Source organism: Lichenostomus cassidix, chromosome 15 (genome assembly GCF_008360975.1).
Source record: "Lichenostomus cassidix isolate B80296 chromosome 15, HeHo_3.0, whole genome shotgun sequence".
NCBI classification, from domain to species: domain Eukaryota; kingdom Metazoa; phylum Chordata; class Aves; order Passeriformes; family Meliphagidae; genus Lichenostomus; species Lichenostomus cassidix.
In genome coordinates, this window is record NC_139496.1 from 2,579,653 (window position 1) to 2,595,309 (window position 15,657).

Here is a 15,657-nt window from a genome sequence, read left to right on the forward strand (position 1 = left end):
GGAGGAAAGGCTGGCACTGGGGTAATTAGAGAGAAAGCGGAAAATTATATGAAAGAGTTAACAAGGGGAATCCACCAAGTGTTGTGTTTCACTGCAATAATTGCTGGCAGTGGATGGAGCTGAGACTCCCACCCTTGGCTGCCCCCACACAGGAAAAACGCTGGCACAGGGCTGTGGGAGGGGCACTGGTGTCCCAAAGTGCTCCCAACCTGCACAGGAGCGAGCACCCCACTCGTGTCTGTGCTCAGGAGTGTCAGAAATTAGGTACTAAATGTGCTGGACAGTGTGTTAAATGGGCGAGAAGGTATCACAACAAGGTATCACCTTTATTAGCTTATTGGATCTCTTAGTTAAAAAATAAATTCAAATTGTGATAACAGCACGTCTTGCCCAATCAGCAAAGATAAATCCAGTTTGGGTGCTAAAAAGAGGTCACTTCATACTAGGCTACTGCTCTACAGTGCAAACAGAGGCCATACACACCTGATTCCATAAACTTTTGTTGCAGGAACCAGTTCCTGAGCATGGAAAGTTGTTCTGCCCCTCTTGTGGGTGACAGCTTTCCCATTTCAACAACACTGAAGGCAGTTCCTGCATACAACACTAATTGGGAACTTCCTATAAACATTATTCATCTCTCTCTACAAGGCAAGAAATCCAGAACAAAAACAATATGCTAAAAAAAAAAAAAGAATGCTTGGCTGTGTCATACTCTATAAATATTTCTGAGCTACCATAAAAAAATAGTTCCTATGTTGTAATAAATACACACTTCAGATTCTTAAAAAACAAGCTAGTGTTTAACCTGAGCTCTCAGCTATAAAAATAGCTTTGTTAATCTTGGCATAATTCTATGTTTTATTTCAAGATAAAATACATTCCCTCAGAGTCACATCTTTTTGCCACTTGTGAGTCTTTCAAACACTCAGGAGGACCACAGAAGAAAATGAGGTAACTTTCCATCGCAGCTGCTGGGTCGATGATCTTCAGTCCTCAGAATTACTTCTCTATTGGAAACAACTTCTTCCTCTGCAGAAAATGAAAAGATTTTTATTAAAAAGCAGGAGCATTTCCTCTGAAATATCTGAAGCAACCACACGTATGTCAATTTACTACACACGTTTTCAGACTGCAAACAGATTAAGAACACAGAGTAAAAATATAAAGAGGAAAAGGTAAACAAAGTACTTCACAGAAACACAACAGTCTCAGGGCCACCACTGGGGTGTTGGGAAATAAAACCTTTCCAGCTGGCTTTGGGGAAAGGAGTGATCTTTGTGCCCCAGGCCAGCCAGTGAATCACCATTTATGAGCAGTGCCACACGCTGCTGTGTCCAAAACTGAATATAGCTTTTTACTCACTGCTTTCCTCCTGAGTTCTTCAACCCCCCCCACCCAACCTCTCTCTAGAGGCACACAACTGACTGATGAGAATGGCTAAATCACTGGCAGCTAGGGAGGAAATTACCCTAATGTTTGTCAGTGCACCTCCCCTCAAATGTGCTTCAAAGCAATTTAAAACCAAACAAACACAACCAAAATCAATTCAGTTACTTCTGTATATGGAACTGCACAAATGTTTAGTTATTTCTGGACCTGCTCTCCTTCAGATCTAACTGATCACAGTGATTCACTGCCTTTTAACACACAAAGAAAATGAGAATTATGCATTAGCCAGTGACTCGCAGAGACACTCATTCTTGTCATGGATCTACAGTGGATTGTGGTGTGTTTGTTCCACCAGCTCTTTCACACTTGAGGCAAATGTGACTATTTCTGTAGGCTCAGCGTGCTCTCACCACTCTGCTGCCTCAGCATGGGGCTCAGCACTTTTGGGGATTTGCTCCTGAAGCTTTGTAACATCAGTGGTTTCAGGATGCAAGTCACAGTGCTGGCTTCAGCCTACAAAACCTCCGGCTGCTTTTACCTCAGGGCTCTTTTTAGGAAAAGAAGAGCTCTCTGCATAGTGACGTTACAGCAGAGTAAGGTTTGGGATTCCAGCTACTCAGCATCCATCTCCTCCAAGTGCCCCATCAGCTGCACTCCGCAGAGCCAAAGGGTTTGGAGAGAAGACTCAGTGTCTCCAGGCTCAATGCAGAACCAGCAGAACACGAGGGTGCTGCAAACCACCCTGACTCCCCAGGGCACAGCAGGTTTGGCTGCACAGGGCAGAAACAGCTCAGGGATTGCAGCTGGAATAGCCAAGAGAGAACTGAGCACCACTGGCTCGAGGCTGATCCACAAGAGAAGCCCAGTGCCACACATGGTCACAGCCCAGCTGGCTGTGGGTTAACCTCCCTTTGCAGGCATGAGCTCAGGTTGTGTCAGCACTGGGAGACTTATTTTTTTTGCCAGTTTTCTTCCTCATTGTTGCTGGTTCTTATCCAGTTTCATGTGGTGTTCAGGATTTTAACCATATCGGGTTACTCTTTTGTCCTCAGAACCAGACAAGGTGGTGCCTATTGCAAGCATCTAATCCACAATAGAACAAATAATCAGAGAGTGAGAAATTTCCTGATTCAAAAAGAAAAAACAATCTGCTGTGGGCAAGGCTGCTTTGGATATTCTGAAACAGTTCTATTCAATACATTCTACTTTTGGGGCTCTCAGCCCAGAAACAATATCCTAAAACAGCCCTTGGCCTTGGCACTGGAAAAAACTTCCCAATCTCTCATTCAACATGGTTCACATCCTTGATCCTGTTATCTGTAACACACAGAAGGGTTTTAACTACAATAAGGAGAGTGCAGGTACTGGGGAATGGAGCTGTGAGACCTGACTGCCCTGAGGATGAGGAATATGCTTGAGAAAAGTTTAATTATTTGACTACAGGAACTACTTGCTGTCTTAATATCTGTTTGCTCTTACAGTACTTACAAGAGTTTTATTGGAAATGCACTTAGAATCCTCTGCCAGGCCCATCTCAGAAATCCATAAGGTGTATTAATATTGCAGATGCATTTATAAAGAGGGAAGCAAACAAAAAAAGATCAAGCTGAGAACACCTTCATGCTCAGGGAACATTGCAGAGAAAAAAAGAAAGCTTAGCATCTCTTTCTTCTGCAGCAGATAACTGCCTTCTGTGAAGAGTTTCTGCAAGTTCTGTTGTCTCCATTGTAATGTAAAAACACTACACAGAAATCAAAGGACTCAGAGAATAAAATTTCCAGAGCTGCCAGGTTCAAGCTGGTGAGCAGCAGGGGTACACTTCTTAATTCCCTCTTCTCCTCTCTCCCCCAAGCAGGGCACAGAATCCAACACGTACAAATTCCTCCTGATTAAATTCTAAAGGCTGTATTTTATATTTATTATGTTCTAAAGCTCGGGTTAAAACAGCCCCAGGTAAGCCTGGTTTTAAGCACAGGTTAGTTGGCCTGCATAGATTAACTCAAACACGCTTGACGAGTTTTTGCCCAGAACCGCTCTGAAAGCAGATCAAAGTTCTGCAGATGTGTCTCAGGATCTGCTCCTTCCACTACACATGAGCCTGCTTTATTTCCTATCCACTAAAGCACCCATTCTGAAGGAAAAGCCAATTTCCAAGCTGAAAAATGCAGCATCAGATTCTAAAGCAGAGTCATGGGCAGCCGGAGTAGCCGAGCTGTGACGTGCCAAGCAGTGAGCAGGAGCCAGACAGCTGATGGGGCTGGGCAAGAGCCACAAGCAAGCACTGTGTTGTCGGGAGCTTTTCAGGAATCCTCCTACTCAGGAGTCTTTGCAAAAGACTAAACTGCTGCTGTCTTTGCTGCTGAATGAAATCCTGCAGAGGAACTTCTGAACAAAATATCCTTTCAGTTTATGCAAACGCTGGCACACAACCTTTACACTCTGTCAGTCAGGCCCAGCACAGCGAAGGTTTTATGGTTCAGAATGTTATAAAAATGGCTTTGTCTGCTCCTTACAGTAATGTTGTTCTGGTCAAGTTCATCCAAGGCTAAAAGGAGTGCAACTTTTTGGAGGGAGGTGATGTGGGTGAGGATGAAGACGAGGGTTCAGCACTGAAACCAGGAGCCTAAATCCTCCCTTTGGGATATACACCAGCACAAGTGTACTCATTTCTAGGGACAAATGGTACAATGTCCTTGTCAAACACAGAGAAATTCTTATGGATATTTATCCAGCAAACAAGTGACCCTTTCTCTGATTATTTCTACTGCCCAAATACTCAACAGGAACTTTATCAGCACTTGTGCTCATAAAATAAACTGCCATGACAGCTACATACAGTTTCTTTTCTTTGACCACTGAATATATTCTCTGACCCTGCAATGAAGGAGCTAAAACTCTTAACCCACAAAAACTTTAAATTTATTTAAGCTGAGTTTCTGGTTTAAATTAATACCCACAACTATCCTACATACCACCTATTCCCTATACTGCCCTCCTTTCCATGAATATATTAATAAACCAGTTCTGACTGTGAGTGTCTGGGACAGCAGAGTAGTGAGTGTGTGCTGAGCCTGAGAAATCATCTCATTTGCTTCAAGTGAGAAAGAACCAGTGTTCCCTTTTTTCTAGACCTCCTACAGCTTGCCCCAAAATGACTTCTTCCTTCCATCTGTTTAGACACATGCAGAAGTCAAATCCTGTCATGACCTTGAGCAGCCAGACAAAATCCTATAAAAAATTCAAGCACTAAGGCATGCAGGAATTGTCTCTTCATAACCAATATCCTCCTCATGCTTTGCTAATGCAGTACAAGCCAAGCACAAGGGAAGGATGTTCCCAATCAGTATTCCTGAGCACCTCACCCTAGTCCTGGGAGAGCAATCTGTACCTTATTCATGTTGATGGGGTTGGGAATGCAGGAAGGGCTTGCGTGGAGAAGGTTGAGCTCCAGATCAACTAGCATCTGTCGCGACTGTGCCAACGAGCTCTCCAGCCTCCTGAACAGGGAGTTGGTGTCCTGCAGGACACAGAGAGGGAGCCAAAGTTATGGAAGGGTCTTTTTTGGAGTATTTCAAAGAATCGTAACACACCAAGAAACAGCATTTTGATTTTGAAATGTTTCTGTTCAAAATACTGCAATGTAACAGACTCTGTCTGACTGCTGGTGTTTCCGGTGAACACACAGCTCTTTCCTAGTGTCATTTTTAACAGATTTTCACAGGTGTGTATATGGAGCACACACAGGAGAGGTACTTCAGGGATAAAGGGGAGAATAAAGACATTAGAAAGAGGGAAAACCAAGCAGAACAGGAAAGAAACAATGTTCAACAGCTTCTGATAACTGTATCCATGTGTACCCAGATATTTAGTGGAATTACCAGTCAGCCAGCATCCTTTTTCCTGAAGCTTTTAATTCCAAAACATTTTTCATTTTTAAAAAACTGATTTATATTTAAGCTGTCCAAAACATATTGAGACAACAAGGACATATTTTTAAAATATGCTACCATCTTTACCATAAGCCTGCTGCCCCCATCACTTGAGTCCCCAGTTCTTCCACGCTGCGAGACATTTGCATTCCTACCATCACTCATAATTCCCCATAATTCCCCTTAAAATCAGTCAAGGATGTTGTGCAATAAGATACTGACTGTGTTCATGTAGTTTATGTTTGTTGGTTTAGTCACTGCCAGGTCACTGATATCCAGAGGGGTGTCTTCACCAGACAAGTTCCCGGAACTTTGAGTCATGTCGCTCTTCTGAGTGGATGTCAAGCGGGGAGAAGCCAAGCGGTAGGAGTTCAGATCCACGTTTTCTGCACTGTTAAAAAAAAATTAAGACGTTGGTAGAAACAGTATCACCATCCTTTTTAAACTTTCAAGGGAAATTTGTGGGACAACATGAGTAACTGTGGGCCCTGAGCCAAGGAAACCAAGAAGTTTGGGAGATTACCCTGCTCCTCAGAGCATTCCGATGTTTAACAGCTTCCCTAGATCAGTTTCATCCTCTGAGGACAAGGGTTTGACATTCAACCAGTCTCAACCAGCTCCATGAGCATGTGCTTCAGTGTGTATTTAACCTTGCAAAGAGCACAAGAAAGGCAATACTTTGTTCTTCTCAATACTCTGCTACTCGCTTTTCTCTCACACCCAACTCCCTTTTTTGTTTTAATCAACCATTAGGCAAATTAACAGTTGTAGGTGTGTATTTCAAGGGAATTTCACTGTGTTTTACAGTCATCATCTCACTTCAGAGATCACAGGAGAGCTTTCCCAAAGAGGCTTGAGTTTATTTATTTTTAAATGCAGGAGCAAACTATATTTATCAGCTTCTGAACATAGCAGAAGCAAAATACTAGCCCTGCCTGGATTGGCAAATCATGAAAAAATATGTGTATTTTGAAGAAAATACTATCTTTGAATTGATAATATTTCATTAGATATTCTTTAGATACTTATTTTGGTGTAACAATGCATTCCATACCTGGGCAAGACTAAAATAGACATAATTTTAAATTACATTCAATCTAGGAAAAACCCTGAGAGTCCAGCTCACAAGTGTCTGCTGTGTCCCATTTCACTTCCCCCATAAAACACTGGGATAACACAGGCTCTCTTTTAAGAGAGAAAAGTCTGTGTGCTTCTGACAAGGAAAGGTTCTGTGGAGATGTGAGGGAACAAGCTGCAGCAGCTTGGAACAGGGAGGTGAAGAGATGAGGTGAGCATGGCCTGTCCTGGAGAACACACAGGATGGGAGGGAAAGGGAAACAGGTTTGATTTTGGGGCAGGGGAATGGCTGAGGAATGGGTGGCTTAGTTCAGCCTGAGCAGACTGAACAAGTACCTGCTGATGCTCCATCTTTAAAATGAGAACTGAGATAAAAATCCAAAGGCAGCAAACGTTGACCCAACATAAATGAAGTCACCAAGTCAGAGCACACAGAAATTATTCCTGCACTCTGGGATTTCACAATCCCCTTTGCTGTTGGGGAAGGTATTTGACTGTTAACAGCCTCCTTGTTGGCTGTTCCAGAATTCAGGAACTCATGGCAAAAATATTTGCTGGGCTGACAAGGAGGTGCCAGCACCCTTCCCTAAACACAAACTACATCATCAGCACTATGAAAGCAGCAACAGAAAACTGGAGGATCCAGATTCAAGTCCCAGGAGGAATGCTGTGTTTGGTCTCTGCCATTAATCCCTTCACAGAGGCAATACTCCTGCCTTCCTCCCATTTACGGGCGAGGATTTATGGCCTGGCAAATCCGAGTCAGCAGAGGCTGGAGAGCAGACAGTCAGGGATTTGCACTGAGTCAATCCATCTCCAATTAGCAGGGCCCCAGGACCAAATGTGGGCATCAAGAAAACTGGATAGCTCAGCAGCAAATCCCAAATGGGTAGCACAGCACCCCCCTTACTGCAGGATGTCTGTTCTAGCTGCATTGCCCAGGTTGAATTTGTTCCTTTTGCCTTAAAATTCACTCAAGGACAAGACAAATAGGACAAGACAAAAAGTGAAAGCAGCTTTCATGATCCAGCCTCAAAAGGGATTTGGAGGGATGGCAGTGTGTCATTGGCGCTGCTGGGGGCGTAGATAAGAAAGGTCAGGGTAGACAGAAGGGGAGTGGAGTCTTTTCAATGATTTATAGGCAGTGGAAATCAGAGAGAGCCCACACGGCGTGTGAAGCTCAGCTAAGGCACGTGGGAATGTGCCAGGACAGCATTCTTTTTCAATGGCTGCCCATTCACCTTGTTTCTGAACAGGTTTGTCTCACTGCAGCAACAATTTCTACAGTATTTCTGATTCAAAAGCCACACAGAATGAAAGCATCCATACATCAGATCTTTCCACTCCATAACATTAATCTGTTTGGATGCTGGGCAGACTGGCAAACACTGTTAGCAGGTTTAAACAGCTGTTCATTTACTGTGCTTGTCAAACTACCAGCTGGAAGAATCCTCCTCTGGCTAAAAGGCAGCTCTGAAATCACTGTGAAACTTCAGAAATCCTTCTAAAATAGAGCTGGTAAATCAATTTTTTTCAAGGAAATAGAGGAACCAACAGAACAAATCCACAGCAAGACCCAGCTCTGAATGCCTTTGCTTGTGCAGGCACAAAGCCACTTTTGTAAATGCAGAGCAGCATTTTTATCTTGGAGACATTCCAACACCACTGAGACACCTGAGTCTTCTTCTGACACTTCTCAGCTTTAGAAACCTCATTCTGCTTGTCCCCAACCATGTCCTTTTCCTCCCACAGCACAAACAGAGGGATAGAGTCCCATACAGAACTGGAGAGTGGACAGATTGCTGTCCTTTAAATCTTGCCATCTCATTTCTTGCTCTGACAGAGGCAGCAGCCTGTGCTCAGAGCTGTGTCCTACATTCTTGCCCAGCCACGGTGTGATTTCTCAACAGACATAACACAGTCACTAAAGCATCACACAAAACCTGGATCTGTTTCTTGCCTCACAGAAACATCACTGTACAAGCCCAACTCTGGTCAGAATATATTTTACTCACCAGAGTTACAAGCAACACCTGGGATTTTAAAAAATCGTAAGATTTTCTCAATTAGTTTATTTGGCTAAGTTATATGTTATTGCAGCTTCTCCTGCCCACACAGCTCTTGGGGATAAGAGATGGGAAAAAAATAAATGCATAAAAATAGAATCAAGATACTTTAAGAGCTATTTTTATTTTAAAATTGTTACTTTTCAAGTTGGAAGACTAATTTTAAAACAACAGTTACTTTAAACACAGCTTGAGATAATAGAGAGCTTATACACCTAAGTTTCTACATAACTCTAGCTTATACTTATTTCTTAAAGGCAACAAACTCATAACCTTTTGGAGCAGGTACATTTCATCTTTTGTGCAGTCTCGAAACAGCTGTGATCTTTTCCTTGGCATCTATCTCCACCTCTTTTTTTGGGTTTGAAAATCTCCAACCATTCCAGATCTGACAGTGGCCTCCATCGTCCTTCTTTATTTATGATGAAGTTATTAATACCGGAATCAGATTCAGACTGGCAAGTCACAGGAGTCTCACTGCTTTTTAGGCCAGACTCAATTTCAGATCTCTCTTCCCAGGTCGTGTTTTCATTACCATTTTGATCAGACGTGATGTTGCTCTGGAGCAAAGTGCTTTGCAAATCTACATTGTTAAACCAATGCTCATATGGAATTACAGACATCTCAAAGGGTTTTCGGTCTCTGCTTTCCTCTCCATTCTCTCCAATTTCCCTGTTTCTCAATGGCCTTGTGTTGTTTGCCTCATGGAATTTTTCACTGTCTAGCTCATCAGAGCTTGATGCAACATCCTGCTTTTCTCCTTCTTCCGCAGGGACAGCCAAGCCTTTCACAACTTTTTGACACCGGTTTAAGAACGCTGAGGTAGTTTCCTCCAAGTCTGATGCACTCAGTAACTGTCTATTATCTACTTCACACATCTCAGGGGTGGGTTTTACCCTACTTTCTGGAACTGTTCCACACTCCTCGTACATCCTGTGGCTGCCCTCAGTCCTACCCATGTCTGTGTCGCTGGGGCTTTCAGAGGCAGAGAATGTCGCCCCTGAGCTACAACGGCACAACAAAAGCAAGTCAGAAACACTGCAGGTAAAGAGCATCCCCCAGTGCACTCCTAAAGCTCTACATGAACAGAGGCTGCTGCCAGGGCTCTGTGGTAGCTCATACACCACCAGGCAGCTCTATCCTGCCAAAACCCCACGGAAGATCTGCCCAGATTTGGCTGTTACTTTTCAAAATCAGTCTGAGAGTTCCCTCATGTTTTATACAGTGTGGCGATTCTGTCTGAACCTCCAGGGTGTGCACCAATTCCCTAGGTTTACTCCCTAAAATAAACTTTGCTCTTTAAACAAAAGTAGTAGGGAGCCAGATTAACACCCCTACCACCAGACTATTTCACTTTCTAAAAAAATCATGAGCTGTCTGGCCTGCTACAACACTTGGTCTGTGACTGATGTTCATGGTCTCTGCTGACCAAATAAAAAACAAAGTACTGACAGCTTCACTGGATGTTTGTGGTTGAGTCCAGCAAAGACATCCTGACCCAGCACACACCTCTGTTAGGATGTTAGTTGGGACTGAACAGTGAAGTCTCTCTTTGAGGACAAACCATTTAATAAAAAAAACATTTTAAAATGTCTTTACCTCCTTCCACTTGCTGGCTTTTCATGTGTTTGCCTTGAGTCCTGAGAGCTCTCCAAGTTGACATGAAGGAAATGTAAGTCCCGCTGCTGTTTTACACAAACCTGTTAGAGACAGTGATGGGCATTAGTGAAAAACTGGAGTGCAGGAACATCATCATCAGATGATGATCATTGCTTGTCTTCCAAAAACATCCTCAAAATGCTTTTATAAACTGATACCTCTAGTCAAACTATTGACAAAGATTTCCAAATCTAAAAGGACATCTCTGCATCTATTTAGCAAAATAACATTTTGTAGCAATAAACAGGATTTCTATTAGAAAACTGCAGTATGCTCCTAAGATGGAACCACGCTGAACCATAAATAAAGTATCATTACTATTACCTGACAGTAAATACATGTTGTTATTATGTTGTTCACAGTTACAGAATTACAGGACATGGATGATGATCATGGGACTCGGCTTTCACTGTAGGGGATTTTTTTGTGCAGCTAATGGAGAAGGTAACATACCCTTCAATTATTTGCAATTTAAAAAATGGAACATGCCTGGAGAACCTCAGCTGAGAACAGGTGAACACACAGAGTTTAAGTCTTGAAAAACAGATCTGCCAGGACGCCATGTCCCTTACACTGCTGAGCTCACCTTGGGTAGGTGTGTAATCCCAATCCTCCTGCCCTTCTCGTGACTTCCCAGGAAGCACCACAGGCTTTTCAGTTTAACCCCAAATGAAACAAACCAACATTCTACAGGGATCCCAGCGAGGCATAAACAGATTTTTTTTCCTTAATAATATCTAGATCTAATTTTTTTTACACTGTTCCACGCAGGTCTGATGTTACTGAAAATGCTTTTCTAACCTCAGAGCAGAAACACGATCAGGGCTGTACCTGTTGCAAACTGGACAATTCTTTTTCCATCCGCACTTGCTTAGACTTGGCAAACCGATAAAGTTGATCCTTTCTCTGTGCTTCCTCCACTGTTTCAAAACAAAATATTTTTTTAATTACTTCAGGTGAATAGACACAAAGCATGTGCACTTGCTAATAATGTATCTGTAGCAGTGGAAGACGGTACTGAAACAAAAACATTTTCTTAAGATCAATGGGATCTCTTTCTCCTCCAGAAAAAAAGAGTACAAAGCCCACAAGACAACTGAAAAATAGTGTTTTCCTTGGACTTTTCCTCAGCACATGGCTTCATTTTACAAGCACCAATAATGTGCTTCATTGACTGATTTATTTAATTTTTTCATAAAGGAAAGGAAAAGAGAAAAGGGAAAGGGAAAAGGGAAAAACAAAAAGGAAAGGACAAGGGAAACTCAGTCAATTAATTCTGATTCATGCAAGTACAGGGAAGAGCTGAGAAATAATTCCAAATTCTATTGGTTTTCAAATAATGAGATATGGGACCAATATCTGGCAAAGGCAATAGCAGACTAAGAATGATAGGCAAGGAAATTATCTCACAGCAGAGGACACCTTTGGCCACCTAATCTTTCAAGGTCTCTATGGTTATCACCAAGAATACTGCAGTAACCGTTCCTATCCACTACAGTACCAAGATGTTCTTCCACCCAAAGCAAAGGTATTATGGAGAGCAAGATGCAATTTACCAAGGCCTGCATATTAAACCAGCCTAAACCAAACCCAGCAGCTAAAGAAAGCAACAGGGAAGAGAAAGCCTCAACATTTTCAGGAGAGAATCCCCTGAGCCACTTACTCTTCCCTGTGTAACCACTTTGGTGAACTTTGTGCTTTCAGAAGATTTTATAAAGTGTCCCTGCAGAAGCCCCAGATATTGCTTCCATAGTGAAATGGCACACGAGGGATATACTTTTATTAAACTGCAAGGAAGGTAGATACCAAACTGCCTCCTTCACAGATAGCAGTGAATTGCTGCTCAGAAGTCTCTGAGCTGTTGAAAGCTAAGTCATGAAAGGCCAACTGCCCACCTTACCTGCCAGTAGAAGCTCACTCCTCAAGCAGCCATTTTCGTGTTTCAGGTGACTGATTTCTTCCTGGTGCTTGCTGGTTTCCTTCATCTTTTCAGAGAGGACATCTGTAAAACAAAGTGTAACATTTCCCAGGGTGAAAAGGAATCGTGCTGGTCTACCCTAAATTATGTGCCCAGTACAAACATTTACCTTTCATCCTATTTACTTGAAACAAGACATCGTTCAGTGTCAGTTTGAGGTCTTGCTGTTCTCTGTTGCGACTGAATTCCTCCAACTTTGCTGTACGCAATGCACCTTCCAATGATTTAAATTTAGATGTAACCTCAGTAATCTGATCAGTTGTTTCAAGCAAGGCCTTGTCCTGAGATATGAAATAGAATGAATTATTATTTTTTATACCATGGATGGGTTTTGACAAAATAACAGTACATCCCACTGCAGTAGTTAAAGGGATCCAGAGACTTCCTTCTGAGCTTCTGAGGAAAAAACCCCAAAATTAAAGCTTGGAAACAATCTTGTTTATGAAAATAAATCCGTTTATTGCTGTCCACTTTTCCCTTCTCAAACATGCCTAAGAATTAACCATGAGTTAGATCACCAGTGCCAGAAGCCTCGTGGCACAGTCAGCAACAACTGCACTGCAGTTTGATCACATTTAGTGCCCATGAGATGACAGATGTTACAGATATTACCTTCAGTTGAAGCATATTGAGAAGTTCCTGTTCCCTTGCTTGCAGCTGGCCTGTCTTAGCAGACAGTTCTAAAATTGAGCAGTGGAGACTCTGATTTTTCTCCTAAGGAACAGAAATAAGCATTAGCTATTACATCAGCGAGGCAGAGTTATTACTTTTTTCAAGTAAATGCATCCACAATGTTATTTAAACATCATGAATGGCAATGTGGGATCCTGAGCGAGATGGAGAAAAGACAACTGGAGTAAAAATTGTTCCCCAAATTGCTCATGATCAAGGGTTTTAATACCCTGCACGTCTTAGTTTTGGAATGTTACAATTCATCACAGGCATCCTGTACATGAATGGACTGCAAAACCAGACCATTACTCAACCCCTACCTCCAGGGCCTGGCAGTGAACAGATGAATCCGTTACTTTCTGAGTGAGCTCTTTAAACTTCTGTTGTGTGTTTTGAAGTGTTATCTTACTGTCATTCTGCTGGGATTCTAAAAACTTTAACCTTTTGGTCAGTGATTTTATAATTGCATTTCTCTCATTCAGCTCACCTGAAAAGGAAGGGGACAAGGTTATCTGTGAGGACACAGCTCAGAGGCTGCCACACAATTTCTTAAATCTGAGAGATAATTTTACCCAGTGTTTTAAAATCACACAATTCAGAACTGGATGTTTGTGTTGCACATTCTGAAGGAGGATTCCCTGGCTAACCAGGTCAAATGGAACAGGAACTGCACGGTGAGCTCTGTACTGAGACTGCTCAGAGCCACCAGGTGTTTCACTGGGTAGTTTGTGTTTGCTCAGAGCTGTGCTGCAGAACCTCAGGGCACAGGGCTCTGCAAATCACCACCAGGTTGCAAATCTTTCTCTTCCCCCACATTGATTTAATCAGATTATTTTTTAAAGAATTCACAGAAGCAATTTACACATTCAAACAAGAAAGTTATCTGATCATCACATCCCCTTCAAGATCAGATCACTTCAGCACCATTGTGGAAGTTTAGATCTCAGAAAAAGACAATAAAATTTACAGGCTGATGGGTACAAAATGGTTCCTTTTATGATTCAAAACTGTTATTGAGGGGTCAAAGCACCTGAAACACACTTACAAGACCAAGATCTTATTCTTTACATCGCAACACTTACTGGTTAGCGAGCTGCACCGTTCTGCTAAAGCCAGTATTTTCTGGCGATCATCTTCCCAGGCCTGAATGTGTCTCTCATGCACTGCCACCATGTCATTGAGCTCCCTGTCACGATCCTTCAGCTCCGCAATTAAAAGGTTGAGTTCTTGTCTCTGTCTCCTAATTATGCTGCTCTTGTTTTCTGGGCTAAAAGCCTATAAAAGGTGAGACACGGAATGCATTTCAACACAAGGAAGTGACAAATTCTCTCATAATAAACTCGAGGGCTTTATTTTAAGTTGAGCTGTGTTTATACTATAAATAGAGACCATTCCAAAAAGTTTTTTTATGCTCTGGTACCACCTGCGGCCCTTGACTGAAGTCCTTTGCAGAACAAGGTGGTACCACCCGTGGTCCATGACTCAAATCGACAGCAGCACAGTGACAGCAGCACTCCTACCGAAAACGGAGCGGATTGCTAACGGCACTTTGGTGTTTTACCTGGGGCGAAGCAGAAGGCAGCAGTGATGAACTCATAGGGGACGGGGGGGCAGAGCGCTGCCAGGCAGTGGAACCGGGAATACTTCAAGGATGTCACGTTGCGCATGGAGGCTCCCTCGCTCAGTACTCCCGTTATCCGCCGACCCTGGGGGCACAAGCGGCGTTATCCGGAGCGGGGCGGGACGGGGGTGGCCCTGCGGCCTCCCGCAGGCCTGAGGAGCCCACCGCGGGGAGCGGCCCCTCTGCCCACGCAGGCCTGCACGTCGCCCCCGCTGAACCGCCCGGCTGTCCGCCCCTTCCGAAACCCGAGGACCTCCTATGCCCCCCGCGCCGCCGCCCCTGCCCGTTACGCCCCATTACCCCCGTTACCGCCGGCAGCCCCCAACCCACCGGCACCGCCCGGCCCCGCCCGCCGTTAGCTGAAGCTCCGCCCCCGCTGCTGGGGCTGCCGGTTCGAGTCCCGGGGCTGCCGGTTCGAGTCCCGGGGCTGCCGGTTCTTGTCCCGCGGCCGCTTCACCCGGAGCTCTCTCTAACCCGAAGCTGCTAGAAAAATGTGATAATTAATAACGTTGTTAATAGCGGATGAGTAAGAACCCGGCGGGATGTTATGGGTTGGAGGCAACCTCTCTGTTCAGCGTTAAATGGGAGGACTACAGAGATACAGTCAGCTCTTGAAATACACTATTTCCAACTACAAGGATAGTTATCTCTTCAGATACATCCATGGTTTATAAATAGAAATCACTGAGAAAAGCAACTTTACAGGAAGAGAAAAGAGCGTCTGACACCCCCTTGGCTTTCCACTCACCTTGGCTTTCCACTCACCGAGGTTCTGCAGTGACAGGAGCACATCACTTCCAGGCCTCTGCCACCAGGGAGCATTTATTGTTATTAAATGGAGCAGTGAAACAAAAAGCACCAAATGGATGCTCGAGGCTGTTTGTGGGAGTACAGAGAGCAGAGCTGGCACCCCAGCTCACCTGCTAACATGGTCTGTGGAATAGTGCTCACTATTAATTTGTGTTCATTACTACCATTCTTGAATGAGCAGCACGATAAAAGCATAAAGCCACTACAATTACCTCACCTAGAAGCCCAGCAGGGTTAGGAGACCATTGGAATGATGAAAATAGTATGAATTTATAAGTAATATTCATATATTTCTCAGTGTTTCCAGTTAATAAAATAACTCAGTTGGCAGGGACATACAACGATCACTTCAGCCCAACTTTCTGACTTCGGGATTCACTGTCTTCTTCATTGTTAACAAACCTTTAGAATATTTGTGCCATTATGATTTCTAAAATTCTCTGCAGGTAAATGAGA

At 43.4% G+C, this 15,657-nt stretch overlaps 1 protein-coding gene across 5 annotated transcripts; it reads right to left on the reverse strand.

Annotated features, from left to right (window-relative positions):
• Nucleotides 1-307: 307 nt before the first annotated feature.
• On the reverse strand, nt 308-14,731 carry CCDC62 (coiled-coil domain containing 62). 5 transcript variants are annotated; one of them, XM_085075466.1, is made up of 13 exons: nt 14,701-14,731; nt 14,332-14,476; nt 13,853-14,045; nt 13,091-13,257; nt 12,711-12,812; nt 12,208-12,379; nt 12,021-12,122; nt 10,952-11,040; nt 10,061-10,161; nt 8,735-9,466; nt 5,541-5,709; nt 4,778-4,906; nt 308-1,029 (listed from the first exon to the last, which is right to left on the reverse strand). In XM_085075466.1, exons 2-13 carry the CDS (start codon nt 14,365-14,367, stop codon nt 1,000-1,002), a joined length of 2,022 nt encoding a protein of 673 aa, XP_084931592.1. In that variant the 5' UTR covers nt 14,368-14,476; nt 14,701-14,731; the 3' UTR covers nt 308-999. The 5 variants fall into 5 exon arrangements, with proteins under 5 accessions (XP_084931592.1, XP_084931593.1, XP_084931591.1 ...); XM_085075467.1 differs by having other exon boundaries at nt 14,691-14,713; XM_085075465.1 differs by lacking the exon at nt 14,701-14,731 and having other exon boundaries at nt 14,332-14,671.
• Nucleotides 14,732-15,657: the final 926 nt, after the last annotated feature.